Raw genomic sequence first — 23,849 nt, forward strand, 5'->3', positions numbered from 1 at the left:
AGTTGATGTAAAAGAAATTCTCCAAAGTGGCTCTACTTGCTTACAATTTTACCTTAAGGGTCTAAGAAAAATTCTAGGACATTGTTATGCAGTTTGTGCAGACCTAGTAAGACCTGATTCAGGCCTGAAAGAAAGAAATAGCCAAAACTTAAGTCCTTCCATCCTTTAATGTACTCTTCACGGAACTTCAGCTTTCAAAGCACTTCCGGTTCTGTCTCACCTAATTCAACCCCGTGAAGTTCATGGGGTGAGATTCCATAGATGGGGAGGACAGCGGGGGCCCAGGAGGCTGAGTGCCTTGCTAGGAGTCAGACGGGTAGTCTGTGGAAAAGCACCAGACCATGAACCCTCTGCCTCCCAAGGCCTTCTGGACAGTGGACAGAGAAGGCGGATGGCAGGAGAAAAGAAGTGGAAATGAAAATGGAGACCTGAAGAGAGGTGGCGGGTTAAAAGGGGCAAGGAAAGTGCAGAAGAAGGCAGACATTGAGGGGTGGAGATAAGGCAGTGGAAAGGGTGGGGGACTGCTTCCAAGGAGAATGAGCTTAGACAGCATATCTGGGGCTGTTGGTGAATCTCATTCCATCAATGGCAAAACTAGAGCAGAGAGGAGGTGGTTTGCCCGGAGATGTCCAGCACTTTGCCAGGTGGACACTAGAACGTGAATCCAAGTCTCCTGATCCCAGTCCTGGGATCTTCCTTCGGTTGGTCACAGGGAAGACGGGCCAGTGGGCAGAGAGACGAGTGAGGGCCTGAGGCAGGCAGGATCAGAGTCGCAAGAGGCGTGGACGGAAAGCTCTGCCTAAGGCTGGTAGTGCCCGGGTGGCCAAGGGCCAACCATTTTCAAGGGGCGCACATCTTCCACAGCTTCTGGCTCGAAGGCGGCGTGGGAAACGCCCCCATCCCCACCACGCCCCCAGTATTCGGGGACTTTCGGAACCTCCTGAGAGATGGTCAGGGGATTTTGGAAACATCATGGCAGGAATCAAACGGCCGATATTTCTGAACGACTGCAATTTCCTAAGAAACATTAAGAAACATTGGAGATGAAAATGGTTAGGAAGAAGGCGAAATCTGCCGAGGGGCATTCGTGAATTTCCGAAGCTTCTCGAGGAGCATTCGGGACCTCTCGGTTCTTTGCGATCTATTCGAGAGTCAAGTCCCTGGTAGATCCGTTCGTCGCCTAACTCCTAAGGGCGACTTGGGCAGACAGTCCCCCGACAATTTTCGTGTTAGGGATCGGCCCGAGAGTGGTGCCCTCTAGCGGCGGAAATTGTCACCATTCCCGCCTCCAGGTTGGGCCGGCACGCGCAGACGCAGTTGCGCGCCGGCGGCTGTTCAGACCGGATGTGGTTGCTGCTGAGATCATTTCCGGCGGGTGACGGTGCGGACGGGTCAGAAGCGTAGAGGCGGCTGCAAAATGGCGGCGCCTGAGGAGCGGGATCTAACACAGGAGCAGACAGAGAAGCTGCTGCAGTTTCAGGTAGCAGCGAGTACTCGGTGAAGCGAATGCCACGGCGGGCTAGGGAGTGGGTCCCTAGAGGAGCCCAGAACCCTGCTCAGATTGGGCCCGAGATTCTTGTCAGACCAGCAGGCGGCCTCCTCCCCCCCCAGGCGCCAGTTGCCTTGCTTGCTGCCCCCGGCGCCCGAGCCTCTGTCGGTCCCCAGCCTTCCAGGAATGGCTGCGGGCAGACCCGCTCCCCCTCTCTCCCCTCAAGAGGGTCAGCTTCCCGGGTTCCCCTTAGCGGCGCCCGTCCTCAGCCATCCTTTTTCCAGCCTGGTTACCGGTTGGACCCTCTCCGCCAACGACTGTGGATCTACTGGGATGCTTAATCCCCACCGTGGAGTTGACTTCGTTTCGGGTCTCTGGAAGGCCTCCTCCCAGCCTACCATGCCATTTCCACAAACGTTTACTGAGGGCCTCTTGGGTGCCAGGCCCTGTGTTGGGCGCTCTGGTGGCAGTGGGGTCAGGATTAGCCCCCGCCCTAAAGATGTGGGAGGACACCTCGTAATGAAACAGTGCATGATAAATGTCATCAGTGCCGTCTGACGGGGTTTATTACCCCGGGTTTATTCCTGGGCTCACGTTCTTGACTCTGCTTGAGGAGGGTGGGAAACTTGGCTGGAATCTGCCTCCTTTTAGTGGATGTTTGGGTTAAGAACTTTGGACACTATGCACTTTATCCCTGAGCTGGAGAATCTGGTTGGAGGAGACTTAGGTAACCTTGACTCTGTGTTACCCTGATGGGTACCAGTTTCTTTATTTCTAGAATACGTATCTTAAAAGTGTTTATCCCCTAAGGATGTTGTGGAGATCAAAATGAGTTTATGGATGTCTAAAGGGCTTTGTAAACAGTAAATTGCTCTTAAACGTATTGCAACTATTAATCATTATTTAACTTAGGATAGAATTAAAGTTAGTGGTATGCTTATTTCCTAATATAAAATATGCTAAATATTCATTAATTACACAATATTTACCAAAAACCTTAGTGCTCAGGCAATAACAACAAATGGATAGAATACCATTTATTGAGTATGGTGTTGTAAGTACTTTCCTGAAACACTTAATATACATTATTGTATTTAATGCAACCCTATGAGAGTCATACTGTTACAATCCCTATTTTAGAGATGAGGGATATGAGGTTTAAGAAGTAACATGCTTAGGTTACACAGCTAGTAAGTTGTGATGTCAGATTTAAAACCAGGTCCATCTTTCCAGAACCCTTCCTGAGCTCTTGACGTGTGTGCTGTACAACCCATGTAAGTAGCAGTGTACACCTGAAAGTGGAATGCAAATGCTCTAATATTGTATTTTTTTTCTCTTTGCAAGCGCTCACTTTTCTGTGATTTCCTTGATTTCACTGCAGTTAATTTTGAAGTGTTTTCTCTTAAATCAAGCAGTGGGTTGGAAGTGTATAAATTGGAAAATACTGTCATAGAAGTAGTTGACATTTGTTTGGAGTTTTGAGTAGAGAAATTGATGACACAGCACATTAGAATTAAAATGAATAAAGAGCAGATAACTAGCTTCTACTTCCTTACAGACTACTAATTTCAGAGTGTTGTTTAACTCTGGCAGATCATTTTATCCCTTACAACTCTTGAGGGATAAGCCCCCATGTTGTTTAAAGTGTAATGAGGTGAGGTGAACCATAAGTCGTGAAGTACTTAGTCTGGTCCTGGAAGAACATGAATATGTGGTAGCATTTCTGAGATAAAGTGCATAGGAATCTCTGTTTTTGTCTTCATTGGCTGTCTCTATCAGTAAGAGAGGTGAGTAGCAGGTTAAAGTTGTATTAAGATTGCTTTATGAAATTGGATTTAATAAGACAAATACATTTTACATTTGTGTATTCTTTAAGCAGTTGCTTGGGTCAGGTTCATCATCCAGATTACCATTAACATCCTCTGAAATTTACTAGGTGTCAAGCGTTATACGAGGTATTTGATGTACATTAACTCTTTTAAACCTTTTTGTAACACTGTAAGGTGTTAACCCCAATTCAGTTTATTAATGAAGAAACAGGTTCTGCGAGGTCAAATAACTTGCTCAGGTGGTAAGTGGCAGAGATTTAGAAATCCATACCCATAACCATCTTGCTTATAACCTAATGGAAAAGCCAGACACATACATAAATAATGAGTATTCTGCAGTATATTAGTGCTCATGGTGTAATATACATAGTAGTATAAACAAAGTGCTGTGGAAATTTAGGAAATGATAGTATTGATGAGGATGGAGGGGGAAAGAAGGATGGCTCAGTAGTTACCATTAAGTTTCTACCGTGCCTTAGGTGTGGTGCTAGATAGTTTAGAACCAATATGCTTAATCCTCACAATAGCCTTGTAAAAGTGCCACAGGTGATATGCCTCCTCCTAGGTAAGGAAACAGGTCTAGTAAAGTATTTGCTCCAGATCATTAAGCTCTTAAGTAGTGGGGATGAAATTAGAATTAGAAATCTAGTGGATCTGGATCTGAACTTAAAAGCTGGACCCTTTCCACTGTACTTTGCTGCTTTGAAGGAGGAATGGAATAACAGGTGGTGGGCAGGAGTATGTTCAAAGCTGAGGCATGGATATGAAATAATGTAGAATGTGTTTGTTGTGATGGATTTCGAGAATTGGAAGATGAAAATAACACTGGAAAGGTAAATTACAGCCAGATTTTGGAGGCCTGTGCTCAATGGTTTAAACTTAAATCTGTAGGCTTGAAGAGCCATCAAAGATTTTTTCAACTAGAGAGTGAAATAACACTAGATTTCAGCTTTGCTTCACTAACAGTATGGAGCATGTGCTTGGAATCTCCACAGGGGTTAGGACAGAACAGGATGACACTGCTAGGAGTCAGTTTTCAATAAGTTGCTTCATTTGATATATCGAAATTAGCAAAAGTGAAATATTTTGGAAATCTCAGGTTTCCTCTGTTTCACTTTTTTTGTGACATATGATTTGATTGGAACTCCTTAGGTTATATTTAGCAGGCTTCTAAGTCTGTTTGATGTCTTTTAAGATTCTTCTAGTTACTTTCTCCTGTTTATTTTACAAGCAGTTGAATATGAATAACTAATGCCATATTTATTTTAGGCTTTCCCCATTTTCTTTAAATGGGAAGTAATGAGTTTTAAGAGGAGCTAATACAAATATGGGGAAGGTCAGTTGTATTGAAGTCTATGTTTCCAAATTTCCAGGTATAGCCGATTCCCCTGGTGTCTTGGTTTACTGCCTCTAGGTTGCTGTTTGAACACCTGGAGAAGGATGACATGGATAAAGAGAGAAGCAACTAAAGGAGCTATACATGGCCAATAGAGGAAGAAACAGTCCTTTTCTGCTTGTACAGCAGTATGAAATTTTGAGATTCGAAGGTGTTTTTGTTTTTGACATTGTTTAAACACTTATTGAGCATTTACTTTATCGAAAGTGCTCTAGATCCATTGTATCTTTAAGTCCTCCTAGTAAACATGGTGTAGGTTCTGGTATTGTTGAGTAAACTAGGATCAGGAGATAATTTACCTAAGGTCAGTGATGAGCTTAGATTTGAATCCAGAACTCTGGATTCTCTTTCTTACTACCTAGCACTGCCGCTCTGGCCCTAGGTTTTGATTTGTTTTCAACAACAGGTAGGTGAGTAGGGCCAATAGAAACAGTATGGGACACTTTGAAGAAAGAGAACACAGCAAAGGAAGTCCAAAAGTGTGATTCTAATCCTGGACATCATCACTAATGTTAATTCTCTTAATCTTCTCTACGTGAAGATGGACTTTTTAAGGAGAAGGGAAGAAGAATCCCCCAAAGTGGGAATGAACAAGGAGGACCGTTCTCTCCCTTCCATACCCACAGGTATGAGAGAGAAAATGGGAGAGAGGGCTTCAGGGGGAGTATCTTCAGGGAAGAGCCAAGTTTCAGTTAGACCATGAAGATGAAGGAAGTGTTCCGGAAGTTAAGGATCCTAGGGGATACTGCTGACATAGCAGGGCTTTTAATTCTAAACAGAATCCTAAAAATGTGGTGTTACTGGGTCAAAACAATGTACGTTGTAAATTTTAATAGCTACTGCTAGACTGCTTTCCAGGGAGTTTTGGCAGCTCACACTCTCACCAAGAGGATGTGAGACGACCAGTTTGCCCACATCCTTGCCAGCACTGGATGGTGTCTTTTCAGTTTTTGTTAATCTGATTAAATTTTCAGAGTCCTTGTTTTAATTTGCATTTCTAGTCGTAGTGGTGTTTGTAGTTTTTGATTTTGTTTTGCAGTCAGTTGAGTTTGAACAGCTAATGCAAACACTTGTTTTAAGCTATTTCAAATGGGAAAGAGTAGGGACATAAGAGTGACGGATTGGCTTTGCAGGTGTCCCACGGTATTATGGAAGGTTTGTTTTCTGGTTGCAGAATAAAAAGTGCTGATTTTAAGATTGAATTCCGTTCTATAAACTCCTGATTATGGATGAGATTGAGCTCCTTTTGGCTACTTATGGTTATTGTATAAATTCCCTGTTTATCCTTTGTTCATTTTCTATTGGATTATTTGACATTTTCTTATCAGTTTGTACGAGTTCTTTATGTATACTGGTCATGTATAGCAAATATTTTCTTTCGTGACATTTATCTTTGATCATTAATCTCTTCACTTACCCTTATTTAAAATTATGTCATCAAATTGGCATTTTTTTCGTTCTGGCTTTTGGATTTTCTGTTTTGTCTAAGAATGCCTTCTACTTAATGACATGATACATATGTTCTCTTTTGTTTTCTTCAAAATATTTTATAGATTTCTTGTTAAAATCAGATCTTTAATCCATGTGGAATTAATTTTTTGTATGTATGAGATGAGAACCCAAACTTGCTTTTTTCCAGGAAAGACTATAGTTTAGCTGAATAGTCAATCCCTCCCCCAACTGATTTGAGTAGTCCTCTTTATCATAGTGTACTCTGTTTTCGATAACCTATTTGCTAGTGGCATTACTGAATTAATAATAATAGCTTTCTACCAAATTTTACTGATAATACCTGATAGGACAGGACTCCTTCCCTATTCTTTTTTTTAATTATTGGTAATTCTTACAAGTTCTTTCATGTACATTTAAAAATCATTTTGTGAGCCACTATGGAGAACAGTATGGACGTTCCTTAAAAAACTAAAAATAGAACTACCATACGACCCAGCAATCCCACTACTGGGCGTATACCCTGAGAAAACCATAATTCAGAAGAGTCATGTACCACAATGTTCATTGCAGCTCTATTTACAATAGCCAGGACATGGAAGCAACCTAAGTGTCCGTCGACAGATGAATGGATAAAGAAGATGTGGCACATATATACAACGGAATATTACTCAGCCATAAAAAGAAATGAAATTGAGTTATTTATAGTGAGATGGATGGATCTAGAGTCTGTCATACAGAGTGAAGTAAGTCAGAAAGAGAAAAACAAATACCGTATGCTAACACATATATATGGAATCTAAAAAACCCAAAATGATTCTGAAGAACCTAGGGGCAGGACAGGAATAAAGATGCAGATGTAGAGAATGGACTTGAGGACACGGGGAAGGGGAAGCTGAGATGAAGTGAGAGAGTGGCAAGGACATATCACTACCAAATGTAAAATAATAGTTAGTGGGAAGTAGCCACATAGCACAGGGAGATCAGCTCAGTGCTTTGTGACCACCTACAGGGGTGGGATAGGGCAGGTGGGAGGGAGGGAGACGCCAGAGGGAAGAGCTATGGGGATATATGTATATGTGTAGCTGATTCACTTTGTTCTAAAGCAGAAACTAACACACCATTGTAAAGCAGTTATATTCCAATAAAGATGTTTAGGGCTTCCCTGGTGGCGCAGTGGTTGAGAGTCCGCCTGCTGATGCAGGGGACACAGGTTCGTGCCCCGGTCCGGGAAGATCCCACATGCCGCAGAGCGGCTAGGCCCGTGAGCCATGGCCGCTGAGCCTGTGCTCCGCAACGGGGGAGGCCACAACAGTGAGAGGCCCGCGTATCGCAAAAAAAAAAAAAAAAAAAAAAAAGTTTAAAAAAATCATTTTGTGCAGCCGTGGAATTATTGGAATTGCTTAAAATAATAATTTGGGACTGGTTGAAATTCAGGCACATGTACATTTCTTTATTCAGATGTCACATGTCCTTTAAAATATTTTTTTTAACTTTCCTCTAGTTTTTGGATATTCCTTATTACACTTATTCCTAGGTATTTTGTAGTTTTGGTCACCCTGTGAATGGGATATCTCTTTATTTCTAAATGGTTACTAATAAAAATGCTGTTGCATTTTGTACATTTATCTTGATTTTTTTGATCTTCTATCGAATTTCTTATCATGTTTTCTGATCATTACTAATTTTCTAGTTTTGTCTCTTGGGCTCTCTTTTTTAATAACAATTTTATTGTGATATAATTGTCGTATCTTAAATTAACCCTTTTAAAGTGTGCAGTTCAGTGGTTTTTAGTGTATTTACAAAGTTGTGCAACCATTACCACTATTTACTTCCAGAGCATTTTCATCACCTCAAAAAGAAACCCATTAACAGTCACTCTCCATTCTTCTCTCCTTCTAACCCCTGGCAACCACTAATCTATATTCTGTCTCCATAGATTTTGCCAATTCTGGGCATTTGGTATAAATGGAAGCATACACTGTACAGCCTTTTGTGCCTGGCTTCTTGCACTTAGCATAATGTTTTCAAGGTTCATCCATATTGTAGCCTGTATCAGTACTTCATTCCTTTTTATGGCCAATAATGTTTCATTGTGTGGATAAACCACATTTTGTTTATCCATTTTATCAGTTGATGGCCATTTTTATTGTTTCAATTTTTCAGCTATTAATATTGATGCTGCTATGAATATTTGTATACCAATTTTTTTTGGACATATTTTCAGTTCTCCTAGGAGTAGAATTGCTGGGTCACATGGTACCTCTGTTTAACTTTTTGAGAAATTGCCAAACAGTTTTTCCAATGCAATTATACCATTTTCCCTACCAGTAGTATGCGAAGGTTCCAGTTTCTCCACATCTGCACTAACATTTGTTAATCATCCATCTTTGAAACCATCCTAGTAAGCAGTGAGGTATTAATCTCGTTTAATCTCGTTTTGATTTGCATTTCCCTAATGACTGAAAAGATGGTTGAGCATCTTTTCATATGCTTATTGGCCATTTGTGTGTCTTCTTTTGGAGATACAAAAATCAAATCTTTTGCCCATTTTTTAAAAATTGAAGTGTAGTTAACTTACAATGTTGTGTTTCAGGTGTATAGCAAAATGATCCAGTTATATTTTTTTCAGATATTTTTCCATTATAGGTTATTACAAGGTACTGAATATAGTTCCCTTTGTTTCACAGTAAATCCTTGTTGCTTATCTATTTTATGTATGGTAGTTTGTATCTTTTAATCCCATACTTCTAATTTATCCCTCCTCTTTCTTCTTTTCCCCTTTGGTAACCATAAGTTTGTTTTCTATGTCTGTGAATCTGTTTCTGTTTTGTATATAGATTCATTTGTACTATTTTTTTAGATTCCACATATGTGATATCATATAATATTTGTCTTTCGCTGTCTCACTTCATTTAGTATGATATTCTCTAGGTCCATGTTGCTGCAAATGGCAATATATCATTCTTTTTTATGGCTGAGTACTATTCCATTTTGTGTGTGTATGTGTGTGTATATACACACTACATCTTTTTTTTTTAACTGAAGCATAGTTGGTATACAATATTATATAAGCTACAGGTATACAATGTAGTGGTTTGCAAGTTTTAAAGGTTATACTCCAATTATAGTTATTATAAAATGTTGGCTATATTCCCCGTGTTGTACAATATATCCTTGTAGCTTATTTTACACATAGTTGTTTGTACCTCTTAATCCCCTGTCCATATATCACTCCTTCCCCCTTCTCCCCACTGGTAACCACTAGTTTGTTCTCTATATTGGAGAGTCTGCTTCTTTTTTGTTATATTCACTAGTTTATAGTATTTTTTAGATTGTACATATAAGTGATATCATACAGTATTTGTCTTTCTCTGTCTGACTTATTTAACTCAGCATAATACCTTCCAAGTCCATCAGTGTTGCCGCAAGTGGCAAAAACTTCACCCTTTTTTATAGCCGAGTAGTATTCCATTGTGTATATATACCACATCTTCTTTATCCATTCATCTGTTGATGGACACTTAGGTTGCTTCCATATAATGGCAATTGTAAATAATGCTGCTGTGAACATTGGGGTGTATGTATCTTTTCAAATTGGTGTAGGTTTTTGTGTTTTTGGATATATACCCACCAGGAGTGGAATTGCTGGGTCGTATGGTAGTTCTATTTTTAGTTTTTTGAGAAACCTCCATACTGTTTTCCACAGTGGCTGAACCAATTTACTTTCCCACCAACAGTGTATAAGGTTTCTCTTTTCTCTACATCCTCTCCAACATTTGTTATTTGTGTTCTTTTTGATAATAGCCCTTCTGACAGGTGTGAGGTGATGCCTCACTGTGGTTTTGATTTGCATTTCTCTAATAACTAGTGATGTTTGAACACCTTTTCATGTGCCTGTTGCCATCTGTGTGTCTTCTTTGGAGAAATGTCTATTTTGGTCTTCTGCCCTTTTTTAAAATAAATTTATTTATGGCTGGCTGGCTGGCTGGTTGGCTGTGTCGGATCTTAGTTGCAGCACATGGTATCTTTATTGTGGCACACGGACTCTTTGTTGTGTCACGTGGACTTCTCTCTAGTTGTGGTGTGTGGGTTTTCTCTCTCTAGTTGTGGCGCCCAGGCTCCAGGGCACGTGGGCTCTGTAGTTGTGGCATGTGGGTCCCAGAGCGCACGGGCTCTGTAGTTTGCGGCACGGGGGCTCTCTAGTTGAGGTGTACGAGCTCAGTAGTTGTGGTGTGCAGGCTTAGTTGTCCCGTGGCATGTGGGATCTTATTTCCCCGACCAGGGATCGAACCCGTGTCCCCTGCATTGGAAGGTGGATTCTTTGCCACTGGACCACCGGGGAAGTCCCGGCCCATTTTTTGATTGGGTTGTTTGTTTTTTTTGATATTGAGTTGTATCAGATGTTCATATATTTTGGATGTTAACCCCTTGTCAGTCACATCATTTGCAAATATTTTCTACCATTCTACCATTCCGTTGTCTTTTCGTTTTTTTGATGGTTTCTTTTGCTGTGCAAAAGCCTTTAAGTTTGATTAGGTCCCATTTGTTTATTTTTGTGTTTATTTCTTTTGCCTTGGGAGACTGATCTAAGAAAACATTGCTATGATTTATGTTCGAGTATGTTTTGCCTATGTTCTCTTTTAGGAGTTTTATGGCATCATGTGTCATATGTAGGTCTTTAAACTATTTTTATTTTTGTGTATGGTGTGAGGGAGTGTTCTAATTTCATTGTAGCTGTCCAGCTTTCCCAACACCACTTGTTGAAGAGACTGTCTTTTCCCCATTGTATATTCTTGCCTCCTTTGTCATTGATTAATTGACTGTAGGTGTGTGGGTTTATTTTTGTCCTTTGCCCATGTTTTACTTGGGCTATTTGTCTTTTGTTGTTGGGTTGTTAAGAGTTCTTTATATATCCTGAATATAAGTCCTTTATCAGATATATCATTGGCAAAAATATTCTCCCATTCTGTGGGTTGTCTTTTCACTTAATCGTGTCTTTTGAAGTTTTTTAATTTCATGAAGTCCAGTTTAATGTTTTATCTTTTGTTGCCTGTGCTTTGGTCATGTCTTAGAAACCATGGTCTAATCCAGGGTTACAAAGATTTACACCTGTTTTCTTTTAAGACTTTTGTAGTTCTGGCTCTTACACATAAGGTCTGATCCATTTTTAGTTAATGGATATGAGGTGGGGGTCCAACTTCATTCATTTGGTTGTGGATATCCAGTATTCCCAACACCATTTCTTGTAAAGATTATTCTTTCCCTATTGAATAACCTTGAAACCCTTGTTTAAGATCAGTTGACCATAACTAAAGGTTTATTTCTGGATTCATTTCTGTTCCATTGATCTGTGTCTACCCTTATCTGTATCTACACTGCCTTGATTATTGCAGTTGTGTAATAAGTGTGATCAGGAAGTATGAGTCCTCCAACTTTGTTCTTTTTCAAAAGTGTTTTGGCTATTCTGGATCCCTTTCATTACCAAATAAATTTTGGGATCACCTTGTCAATTTCTGCAAAAAAAGGCAGCTGGGTCTTTGATAGGGATTGCTGTTACTCTAGATCAGTATGGGGAGCATTGCCATCTTAACAATATTAAGTCTGTCAATCCATGAATATGAGAAGTCTTTCCATTTATTTAAGTCATCTTTAGTTTCTCTCGATGTTTTGTAGTTTTCTGTGTACAAATCTTGCACTTCTTTTATTAAGTTTATTCTTTTTGAAGGTACTGGGAAAGGAAATGTTTTCTTAATTTTATTTTCAGGTCGTTCATTACTACCATATAGAACTATAACTGATTCTTGTATATTGATCTCATATCGTACAACCTGGTTGAACTCTATTAGTTCTCTATTAGTTTTTTTGTAAATTTCTTAGTTTTTTCTATATACAAGATTATGTCACATGTGAATAGATAGTTTTATTTCTTTTTTTTCCTTCTTGCTTAGTTTTAGTATAATGTTGAATAAAAATGGCAAGAGTAAATATCTTTGTCTTGTTCCTGATCTTAGGAGGAAATCATCAGTCTTTGACCATTATTATGTTAGCTGCGAGTGTTTCTTAGATCAGGGTGACAAAGTTCCCTTCTATTCCCAGTTAGGTTTTTATCCTGAAAGGGTGTCTTGGGTTCTTAAAAGGGTTATATGAGACAACGCAAGTAAAGTACCTGATAAATACTAGGGCTCTATCAAAAAAAGGGGCAGTTTTGGAGAATGTTCAATTGTACACATGTTCTGTTACATTTCTCTTTATTTTTCCAGGGAATATTTAATAAAGGGTAGAACTGAAAATTTGCAAAACTGTCCTCCTTTTTTAAAACTGGAGTTAGAAGATAAGAAACACTTATCAAGTAGCCTAATGTATACTCGAAGGAGTGCAAGTCCTCTTCAAAAAGGATACATATAGAAAATATTTTATATACAGAAGACTTGTCTGATATTTTTCAAATTTACAGAATTAACCCTGTGATTTGGGAATTTAAAGTGTTGACAGTTAAACTTTGTAAAGATTTTTCACTTGAAAATTCAAATTTAGCTTAGTTTTAGTATCCTTAGATACATTTTCCACAAGATTAGCATTAATACATTGTATTTCATTAGTTTTTGCCTAACCTTTTCATACAAAATGATGATATTCTGATGCTGTCAGCCCTTCTTTATTTGTTAATAGGGATAAAGATACATGTTCCCTCCCCTGTTTAGTTACACCGAGTTATAGTATATATAATAAAGGCAGGATAAACATTTGATCCTTTCAATTATTTATTAGTTTTTAAATAATGAGTTGATTCCTAGCATCCTATGAAGTAACCATTGAGATTTTTTAAATTTTTATTTATTTATTTATTTATTTTTGGCTGTGTTGGGTCTTCGTTGCTGCACATGGACTTTCTCTAGTTGCGGCGAGAGGGGGCTACTCTTTGTTGCGGTGCGCAGGCTTCTCATTGTGGTGGTTTCTCTTGTTGCGGAGCACAGGCTCTAGGCACGCAGGCTTCAGTAGTTGTGGCACGTGGGCTCTAGAGTGAAGGCTCAGTAGTTGTGGCGCACGGGCTTAGTTGCTCTGCGGCATGTGGGATCTTCCCGGCCCAGGGCTCGAACCCATTTCCCCTACATTGGCGGGTGGATTCTTAACCACTGCACCACCAGGGAAGTCCCACTGAGATTTTTTTTTTTAACATCTTTATTAGAGTATAATTGCTTTACAGTGGTGTGTTAGTTTCTACTTTATAACAAAGTGAATCAGCTATACATATACATATATCTCCATATCTCCTCCCTAACCCACCCCTCTAGGTGGTCACAAAGCACTGAGCTGATCTCCGTTTGTTATGCGGCTGCTTCCCACTAGCTATCTGTTTCACATTTGGTAGTATATATAAGTCCATGCCACTCTCTCACTTCGTCCCAGCGTACCCTTCCCACTCCCCGTGTCCTCAAGTCCATTCTCTACGTCTGCGTCTTTATTCCTGTCCTGCCCCTAGGTTCTTCAGAACCTTTTATTTTTTTTTAGTTTCCATATATATGTGTTAGCATATGGTATTTGTTTTTCTCTTTCTGACTTACTTCACTCTGTATGACAGACTCTAGGTTCATCCACCTCACTACAAATAACTCAATTTTGTTTCTTTGTATGGCTGAGTGATATTCTGTTGTATATATGTGCCACATCTTCTTTATCCATTCATCTGTCAATGGACACTTAGGTTGCTTCCATGTCCTGGCTATTGTAAATAGAGCTGCAATGAACATTGTGGCACATGACTCTTTCTGAATTATGGTTTTCTCAGGGTATATGCCCGGTAGTGGGATTGCTGGGTCGTATGGTAGTTCTATTTCTAGTTTTTTAAGGAACCTCCATACTGTTCTCCATAGTGGCTGTATCAATTTACACTCCCACGAACAGTACAAAAGGGTTCCCTTTTCTCCACACCCTCTCCAGCATTTACTGTTTGTAGATTTTTTGATAATGGCCATTCTGACTGGTATGAGGTGATACCTCATTGTAGTTTTGACTTGCATTTCTCTAATGATTCGTGATGTTGAGCATTCTTTCATGTGTTTGTTGGCAGTCTGTATATCTTCTCTGGAGAAATGTCTGTTTAGGTCTTCTGCCCATTTATGGGTTGGGTTCTTTGTTTTTTTGATATTGAGCTGCATGAGCTGCTTGTAAATTTTGGACATGAATCCTTTGTCAGCTGCTTCCTTTGTAAATATTTTCTCCCATTCTGAGGGTTGTCTTTTCGTCTTATTTATGGTTTCCTTTGCTGTGCAAAAGCTTTTAAGTTTCATTAGGTTCATTAGGTCATTTGTTTACCACTGAGATTTTTAAAATTTGAATTGTAGAGTTTTAAAATTTGCAGTGAACTCATGGATGTAAATATATTTAACGTATTACATTTCATTGCCATTGTGCTTATTAAGGCTTAGGTTGTGCCATCTTTGACAATTGTGAGTCTATTCATTTATTTATTTATTTATTTGCGTACGTGGGCCTCTCACCGTTGTGGCCTCTCCTGTTGCGGAGCACAGGCTCCGGACGCGCAGGCTCAGAGGCCATGGCTCACGGGCCCAGCCACTCCGCAGCATGTGGGATCTTCCTGGACCGGGGCACGAACCCGTGTCCCCTGCATCGGCAGGCGGACTCTCAACCACTGCACCACCAGGGAAGCCCTGTGAGTCTATTTAGATTGGCTCCTGATGACTTTTATTTTTTAGGAAATCCTAGTATTTACATAATTTTATTTTTTCAGAGTCACAGAAAAGATTTACCATTTGAATTTGTAATTTGGAAGAGCCTTGTATTATTTTTCCTGAAGACTTTTATCATATTGTCATGGCCCCAGTAGTCCTTGATAGGTTTTTAGCTTTTTGACGTTGTAAGATGTTTGACTCATCTTGTGCATTTTCTAGAATCAGGTGTTTCTCCAGGAAACCTTGTTACTTTTTGGTAAGAAATTATATTTAGATGCCACAGGTCTGGTAGCTATGAGTGCTCATCGCTGTTGGGTTGGTCTAGAACTTTTTAGTTAACAGAAGTAGGAAATACATATAATATATAGTACAGACACACACATATGTTTGTATTTATTTAATTCATGATAAAACAATTTGATATTTCCAATTCAAATTCAGGACTGCCAATTCAAATTCAGCCCTACATTTTACCTCTCTTCTTTCTCCATACCCAAAAAATTGGTTCTTAATGAGATTAACATGATTATTCATTTGCCTTATCACATAATCAACACTTTGTCTCAAAATAATAATACCCTTACTAGTAACAACAATTTGATTGTTTAAAACAATTTAAGCCCTTTTATTGCAGAATGTATAGTCAGTTTACTGTGTTTTAAAGTCATGTGGGATAATTTCATTTTGGATAGTTATGCTACCAACTCTACACTTGATTTTTGCTTCTGATGTTTAGAAATTGTTGCTGCTGCTTTTTCTAAATTTTGTTTTATAAAACAGCTGCAGGATTCCAAAGTCAAATCTACATGTAACAATATATTTAGAGAACTCTAACTTCTGTTCTTCTCTCTTATGCCCTGTTCCCTGCCTTCCCCTGCAGAGAAGTTTAGAATTAAAACAAAAACAAAAACCTTTCTTTTAAAAAATCTAAGTAATAAGTATATATATTTGTGGACCCCTCCCTTTTAAAAAAGATAAATGGTGATGTATATTACACACTTTTCTCCAACTGTCTTTTATACTTATTATCTCCTGGTGATCACTGCATAGCAGTATAGGGATTTATTTCTCTTAAGTATTTACAGCTGTATAATACTCTATTGTATGGACATACCGTAATTTAGATTGATGGATATTTAGGTTATTTCTCATCTTTTGCTGTAATAAATAATAGAGCAATAAGTAGCCTTGTGTACCAACATTTTATTTTTTGCTAGTGTGTCTTTGGGATAGATTCGTAGAAAGATTTCTGGGTCAAAGGATTAAATGCTTATATATATGTATACGAATCTGTAGTGTTGCTAGATATTGCCAAATTTTCCTACATGAGGATTGTACCATTTTGTATTCCCACTAACAATGTATGGGCCCCTGGCAACCTCACCAACAGAGTGTGTTGTCAAATTCAGTATAGTGTTTTTTTTTTTTTTTGCCGTACGCGGGCCTCTCACTGCTGTGGCCTCTCCCGTTGTGGAGCACAGGCTCCAGACGCGCAGGCTCAGCAGCCATGGCTTACGGGCCCAGCCGCTCCGCTGCATGTGGGATCTTCCCAGACCGGGGCACGAACCCGTGTCCCCTGCATCGGCAGGCGGACTCTCAACCACTGCGCCACCAGGGAAGTCCCAGTATAGTTTTAATTTACGTTTTCCTTATGAGTGAGGTTGATCAACTTTTCATATATATAAGGGCCATTTGAGTTTATTTTTCTATGAATCGTCCACTTTTTCTTACCCACTTTTGTAGCAAGTTATCCTTTTTCTTCTGGGTTTTTTGGGGTTTTTTTTGGGGGGGGGTTGTCATTTTGTTTGTTTGTTTTTTGGGTTTTTTGGCCGCGCTGCACGGCATGCGGGATCCCAGTCCCCGACCAGGGGATCGAACCCATGCCCCCCTGAGAGTGGAAGTGTGGAACCCCAACCACTGGACTGCCAGGGAAGTCCCATCCTTTTTCTTATGTATTTAAAAAAAATCTTTATATATTAGGAATTTTTTTTTTTTCTGTACGCGGGCCTGTCACTGTTGTGGCCTCTCCCGTTGCGGAGCACAGCCTCCGGACGCGCAGGCTCAGCCGCCATGGCTCACGGGCCTAGCCGCTCCGCGGCATGTGGGATCTTCCCGGACTAGGGCACGAACCCGTTTCCCCTGCATCGGCAGGCGGACTCTCAACCACTGCGCCACCAGGAAAGCCCTCAAAAGAACTTTATAATCAGCTTCTCAAAATTGAAATTTTATTAAATTTATAAAATGAATTTGAGGGGATGTGATTGACATCTTTATGTTGTTGAATCTTCTTATTCAAGAACACAGTTATTGTCCTCTCAGAAGCTTTTTGACAGACTGATTCAGTAGTGCTTGCTAGGCTTCGTTTGTTACATTTTTATGTAACAATCACAGGCATTTATGATCAAGTTGGTTCAAGTTTTGGGTTATTTCTTCAGAATGGGCTGGGCATCCCTGTTTGTTTTTGCACTCCTTTAAGTGTTTCAAGGAATAACATCTGTGTAATTGGCAGAGTAGTATATCTGTATTACAGATATTCTTCTAGAAGCATATCTTCGAGGTGGATATTGATAAGGATTAATTCTGCCAATTTTCTTTTGGGCCAGTTGAGGGTCATTTGACATATTTAGGAAATCTTAGTGGCTATTTCTCCATATTATATTTTTCCTTAAAATGAATAGCAAAAAACAGTAATGTAATAAAATTGAAGATTTGATGTTAAATGCTTCCTCTGTGTTCGTGTGTTTTTAAACTACCGTTTGGTGAGAGTGCCAGAAATGATAAATAGCAAAATCACTATGAGCACTGAGGTGCCTCTTGGCTTTGGATTTTCCCACCAAGGAAATTTTGAAAATGTTTTCATTTTCCTGGAGTCTAAGGAGCATTCTATGCAAATTCATGGTGAGTTACAGGACGAATAAGGCAATATTTTACTCTTCAAGTTATAGTCATGGAATTAACCTGACTTTCCTTGGAGCGTAGGACTTTTGCTGGGAGGAAATGATGCAGTGTGAAGTAGTGGAACGTGTACTGTTTTTCTTTTTTAACATCTTTATTGGAGTATAACTGCTTTACAATATTGTGTTAGTTTCTGCCAAGCAGTTCTCCTAGATTCAATTCAGTTCAGTTCTGACACTGTGTACCTGAAGTTAGCATCAGATCCCACAAGTTAAGAGTTCAGTCCCACAAGACTGCCCCCACTTCAGATGCCAATCACAAGTCCCAGATGCCACCTGAACTTCTGACTGACCAGCTATATATTGGGGTTCACATGACCCCCTCCTCGGGTTTGATAATTTGCTAGAGTGGTTCACAGAACTCAGGAATACACTTTCGTTTACTGGTTTATTACAAAGGATATAATAAAGTATACAGAAAAACAGCCAGATAAAGAGATATCTAGGGCAAGGTCCAGAAGGGTCCCAAGTGCAGGGGAGCTTCTATCCCAGCGGAGTTGGGATGTACCACCCTCCTGGCATGTAGATGGCTTCACCAACTCAGAAGCTCTCTGAATCTTATACTATTGGGATATTTACGGAGGCTTTATTGCCTAGGCATGATTGATTTAAATTCCATTTTCAGACCCTCTCCCCTCTTTGGAGATTGGGAGGTGGGGCTGAAAATTTGAAGCTTCTAATCATGGTTTGTTCTGTCTGATGGCCAGTCCCTATCCAGGAGCCCACCAGGAGTCACCTCATTAGAACAAAATACAATGATATCATCCAGGAAATTCCAAGGGATTTAGGATCTCTGTCAGGAACCAGGATCAGAGAACAAATATTAGAACAAAAGATGCTCCTAGTGCTCTTATCACGTAGGAAATTATAAGGGTTTTGAGAGCTTTGAGTCAGGAACTGGGGTCAAAAACTAAATGTTAGAACAAAAGAATCTCCTGGTACCCCTATCTGCAAGGGTTTTAGGAGCTCTATGTCAGAAACTGGGGGCAGAGACCAGTATATATATTTCACAGCAAAGATCCAGCTTTGGCATGTGGATATCCAGTTTTCCAGCACCATTTGTTGAAAAGACTGGTCTTTCCCCATTGAATGGTCTTGACACCTTTGTCAAAAATCATTTTACCATATATGCAAGAGTTTATTTCTGGACTCTATTCCATTCCATTGGCCTATATGTCTGTCTTTGTGTCCGTACCACATTGTTTTGATTATCTTTGTGTCAGTACCACATTGTTTTGATTACTGTAACTTTATAGTAAGTTTTGAAATCAGGAGGTGTGAGTCCTCTAGCTTTGTTCTTTTTCAAGATTGTTTTGGCTCTTCGGGTCCCTTGAGATTCCATATGAGTTTTAAGGTTGGTTTTTCTATTTCTGCAAAAAAAAAAAAAAAAGGCATTGGGATTTTGATAGGGACTGCTCTGAATCTGTAGCTCACTTTGGGTTTTTAACAGTATTGTCTTCCAATCCACGAACACTGGGTGTCTTTCCATTTATGTAGGTCTTTAATTTCTTTCAGCAGTGTTTTGTAGTTTTCATTGTACAAGTCTTTCACCTCCTCAGTTAATTCACAGTATTCTTTTTGATGCCATTGTAAATGGAATTGTTTTCTTACTTTCATTTTTAGAGTGTTCATTGTTAGTGTAAAGAAATGCAACTGAAACTTGTGTGTTGACTTTGTATCCTGCTACTTTGTTGAATTCATTTATTAGTTCTAACAGGGATGGGGGGCGGTCTTTAGAGTTTTCTACATATAAGAAGTTATGTCTCAATTGATTTTAATAGCTAGCTATCATACAAAGTAGCTTCTCAAACCACAATGAAATTAAGGTAGAAATTAATAACAAAAGTAAAACTGGAAGATTCACAAATGTATGTAAACAACACACTCTTAAATAACCAATGGATCAAAGAAGTAATCACAAGGAAAATTAGAAAATATGTAGAGATAAATGAAAACACAACACGCCAAAACTTACGGGATGCAGCAAGAAATGCTTGGGGAGTGGTGGGGGCATTGGTAGCTATTAAACACAAATGTTAAAAAACACAAAAGATCTTAAATAAAATAAAAAATAATAATAAAAGGGTCTTCCCTGGTGGTCCAGTGGTTAAGACTCCGTGCTTCCCGTGCAGGGGGCACAGGTTTGATCCCTGGTCGGGGAACTAAGATCCCGCATGCCACGCGGTGTGGCCAAAAAATAAAAAAAAATTTTTAAACACAAAAGATCTTAAATCAACAACCTAACTGTATAACTTAAGGGACTAGAAGGAAAAGAACAAACTAAACTCAGAGCTAGCAGAAGGAAGGTAATATAAGGAACAGAGCCTAGGTAAACAACACAGAGAATAGAAAAATCAATGAAACCAAAAATCGGTTCTTTGAAATCAACAGAATTGACAAACCTTTAGCTAGGTGGACTAAGAAAAAGAAAAGGTTCAGATTACTAAACAGAAATGAAAATGGAGACATTATTACCAATTCTACAGAAGAAAAAAATGATTAGAAGAGAGTACTGTGAACAATTGTATGCCAAAAAATTAGATAACCTAGATGAGATAGACAAATTCCTAGAAATACAAAACCTACCAAGACTAAATCACAAAGAAATAGAAAATCTGAATAGACCTATAACCAGTAAGGAGATTGAATCCATAATCAAAAATCTCCCAACAAAGAAATGCCTTGAACCTGATGGCTTCACTGGTGAATTCTACCAAACAAATTTAAAGAACTAATTCCAGTCCTTCTCCAACTTTTTTAAAACATTGAAAAGGAGGGAACACTTTCTAACTCATTCTTTGAAGCCAGCATTACCGCCATACCCAGATACCGCTAAAAAACTACAGACCAATATCCCTTATAAACATTAATGCAAAAATCCTTGACCAAATACTAGCAAACTGAATTCAGCAGCATATTAAAAGGATTATACACCATAACCAAGTGGGATTTATCTCTGGAATGCCAAGAATGCTTCAACATATGAAATTCTATCCGTGTAATATTCCACATTAAATAATGAAGGGAAAAAATCCACATGGTCATCTTAGTTGATGTACAGATGTCTTCCTTGTCCACATGAACTAAGTACAGTTTCATTATAACATTCTCATTTTTAATGTTTCCTTCATGTTTCTTAAAAATAATAGCTAAATTGAGCATTCTATACTTAATCTTTACAACCCAGTGGGTTAATTAGTATTTTAATTTCCATTTTACCAATAAGGAAACAACCTTGTGACTTCCCTGGTGGCGCAATGGTTAAGAATCCGCCTGCCAATGCAGGGGACATGGGTTCGATCCCTGGTCCAGGAAGATCCCACATGCCACGGAGCAACTAAGCCCATGCACCACAACTACTGAGCCCACGCTCTAGAGCCCGCGAGCCACAACTACTGAGCCTGCGTGTCACAACTGCTGAAGCCCACGCACCTAGAGCCCATGCTCCTCAACAAGAATAGCCACCGCAATGAGAAGCCCGCGCACCACAATGAAGAGTAGCCCCTGCTTGCCGCAACTAGAGAAAGCCCCTGCACAGCGACAAAGACCCAACACAGCCAAAAATAAATTAAAAAAAAAAAAAAGAAACTGAACCTCAGAAAGATGCCTAAGTTCACCCAGCTAGTAGAATTAGAATGAAGGATTATTCAAGATTCTGGTGTCTTCTAAATTTCCAACAAAGCTCCACCACTTATTCCACCTACTCTTAATTGCTTGGATAAGACCTTCCTTTAGGTGAAGTTAAATTTTTTTTTTCTTTTTAGCTAAAGGCAGGACTTTTCAAAGCCTTTAAAAGATGTATTGGGAATTTCCAGAAAGGGGATTTGATAAGCAGCATTTTCCAGTCTTATCTGACACCAAACTCAAAATAACAAAACTTAACTGTTGACTCTGGGTATAAAGGAGAAAAATTTTATGTACATCTATGAGCTGTTTCTTAGCTACCAGTAGGTACAGTGATGATAGAAGAGACTGGGAATAAGAAGACTGGACAATTCTGCCACCCTCATGCTCTGTGACTTGGGAAAGCTTGTTCACTTTGCTAAGCCTCAGTTTCCTTTTATGCAAAATGAGGGGTTGAAATATTGTCCTCAATTTATCTTTACTCTTTAATGTGAAAATTGGAAAAATTCCAGATGTTTTATTCTCAGTTGAATGAAAATTTTGTTGAAATTTTCCAAATTGAGAATTTATTGAAAACTTCTTGTTTTCTAAGATGTTAGTTAAATAATGGGAGACAGTATAGCATAGGAGACAACCTGGACTTTGGACATAGTTATTCTAGGTTTCAGTCTTGGCTCCACCACTTATCATTATTCTTAAACGAGGATATTCTTACACAAAGTATATAACCTCTTGAATCCTTGGGTTTCTCGGTGAAAATGAGGGCTTTATTACTTACATTGCCTATTACATAGTAATAGGTGCTTAGGAAATGGAAGCCGCTGGTATTTAATTTGGTAAATCAGTAATTAAATGTGAATAATAAAGATCTGAGTGTAAGAGCTTTAGTTACAGATTAGAGCCGAGGTGTGATCACTTCACTTCCTTAAAGGACTTCAAATTCCATTTCTCCTGCCACTACTAGTGAGAGCATACTGCTTATTGCATAAAGCAAAGCTATCTGTGTTGCAGGAAAGAGAGAACAAAGATCTCTGCTTTTTCCCAAGTTTCTCTCTGGGAATAACTGAAAACAAGTTAAAATATGCATCCTCAACAAGCTAGAGCCAACAAGCCAAGTGGAATTTAGAGAGTACTTAGATTTCAACTCAACCTCCTGCAGTGTTTGTTAGTATAATAAACAGATGAGGTGTGGAAAGAAACACTTCTTAGGAAAGCTCTCTAGTGATTACTGTAGAGTGATTAACTCTAGTTACCCAATCCCTATCCAAATAGTCGAATGAGACATCTGGTTACAACACTGTACGTCTGTTGTTTGTGGTACCTTCCTTGAGTTATACTTAAGCAAAAGATAGATCGAGGATCACAATATTTCAGATGTAGGTTGCCAAGTGGTGTTGACATCCTACTGTCATCTGATTTGGGAGGAGGAAGTTAGACTAAGGTTGGAATAGGAGAAGGATATAGAATGGTTCACGCACATCCCTCCAATCTCCCCTATGCATTTTGCTAGTTAGAGATTGATTGGGGTTCTGGGTCTTTTTTGCCCTAAAGATAAGTACTTCCTTTCTCCTACTAATGCTGTCAGTCTGTTACATTTGTGTAAATTGATGTAACTAAATGTAATATTATGCTAAATCCTTGGGAGGGCAATTCATTGAAGAGGAGTTAGCTTTGAGAGCTTTGAGGGGAGGCGGAAGGGAGAGATCATCTTGGAACAAGGGATATTTCTCAGTGAGACAGACTTGGATGGGCCTGCCTGAATAGGGGATTTGTGGTACACACTGGTCCTGAAAGATTAGAGGGAGAAGGAGGTGCCAAAGTTAAACTTTCTACTCCTTGAAGCTGTTTTGTCCAGTACCATCTCAGATCACCTCAGATGTCAGTAGATCTGAATGTAAACCAGAGTTCTGAAGAGCAGGCCAGTTAGGTGAAATTACAGATTTAGCTAACCTTTATTGATCACTTACTGTGTACCTGAATTAGTGCGCGGTGTCTTCCACATAATTCTTTTTAAAGAGTCTCGATATTCTCAACTGATAATGGGTATGATGGCACTATCTCATGGGATTGTTGAGGAAACTGTATAGCTCCTTACACAAAGTAGGAATAAATGAGTGATAATGAAAAGAACAATGTTTAAAAACTAGAGAGAGATAAAGAAGTAAAAGTTGATCATTGGCGTGAGGGCAAGATGTTCATTTAAACATTTTCTACTGTATGCTAAGGCACTACACTAGGTCTAGGGGATATAGAGATAAATGGGTTCTCTTTGCAAAAGCAAGTTCCTATTAAAAGAATTACAGCCTGCTGAGTTCTAAAGAAATTAGTTTGGGAGGAGCTTGAAACCAATGACTGAGGTTATTAAATATAAAATTCCCTCAGCTTCTGTGTTTCATCTCTCTTCTGTAAGTGCTT

General features: G+C 39.2%; 1 protein-coding gene across 1 annotated transcript in view; it reads left to right on the forward strand.

Moving 5' to 3' along the window:
* Window positions 1-1,396: 1,396 nt before the first annotated feature.
* FAF2 (Fas associated factor family member 2) overlaps window positions 1,397-23,849 on the forward strand; it is a 55,893-nt gene continuing 33,440 nt past the window's right edge. Inside the window, exon 1 of the mRNA XM_082652066.1 lies at window positions 1,397-1,480. Coding sequence (XP_082508192.1) covers window positions 1,418-1,480 — 63 coding nt within the window. The 5' untranslated portion in view covers window positions 1,397-1,417. The remainder of the gene's footprint in view (window positions 1,481-23,849) is intronic.

Source organism: Grampus griseus, assembly GCF_964374135.1.
Source record: "Grampus griseus genome assembly, chromosome: 3".
Lineage (NCBI taxonomy): Eukaryota > Metazoa > Chordata > Mammalia > Artiodactyla > Delphinidae > Grampus > Grampus griseus.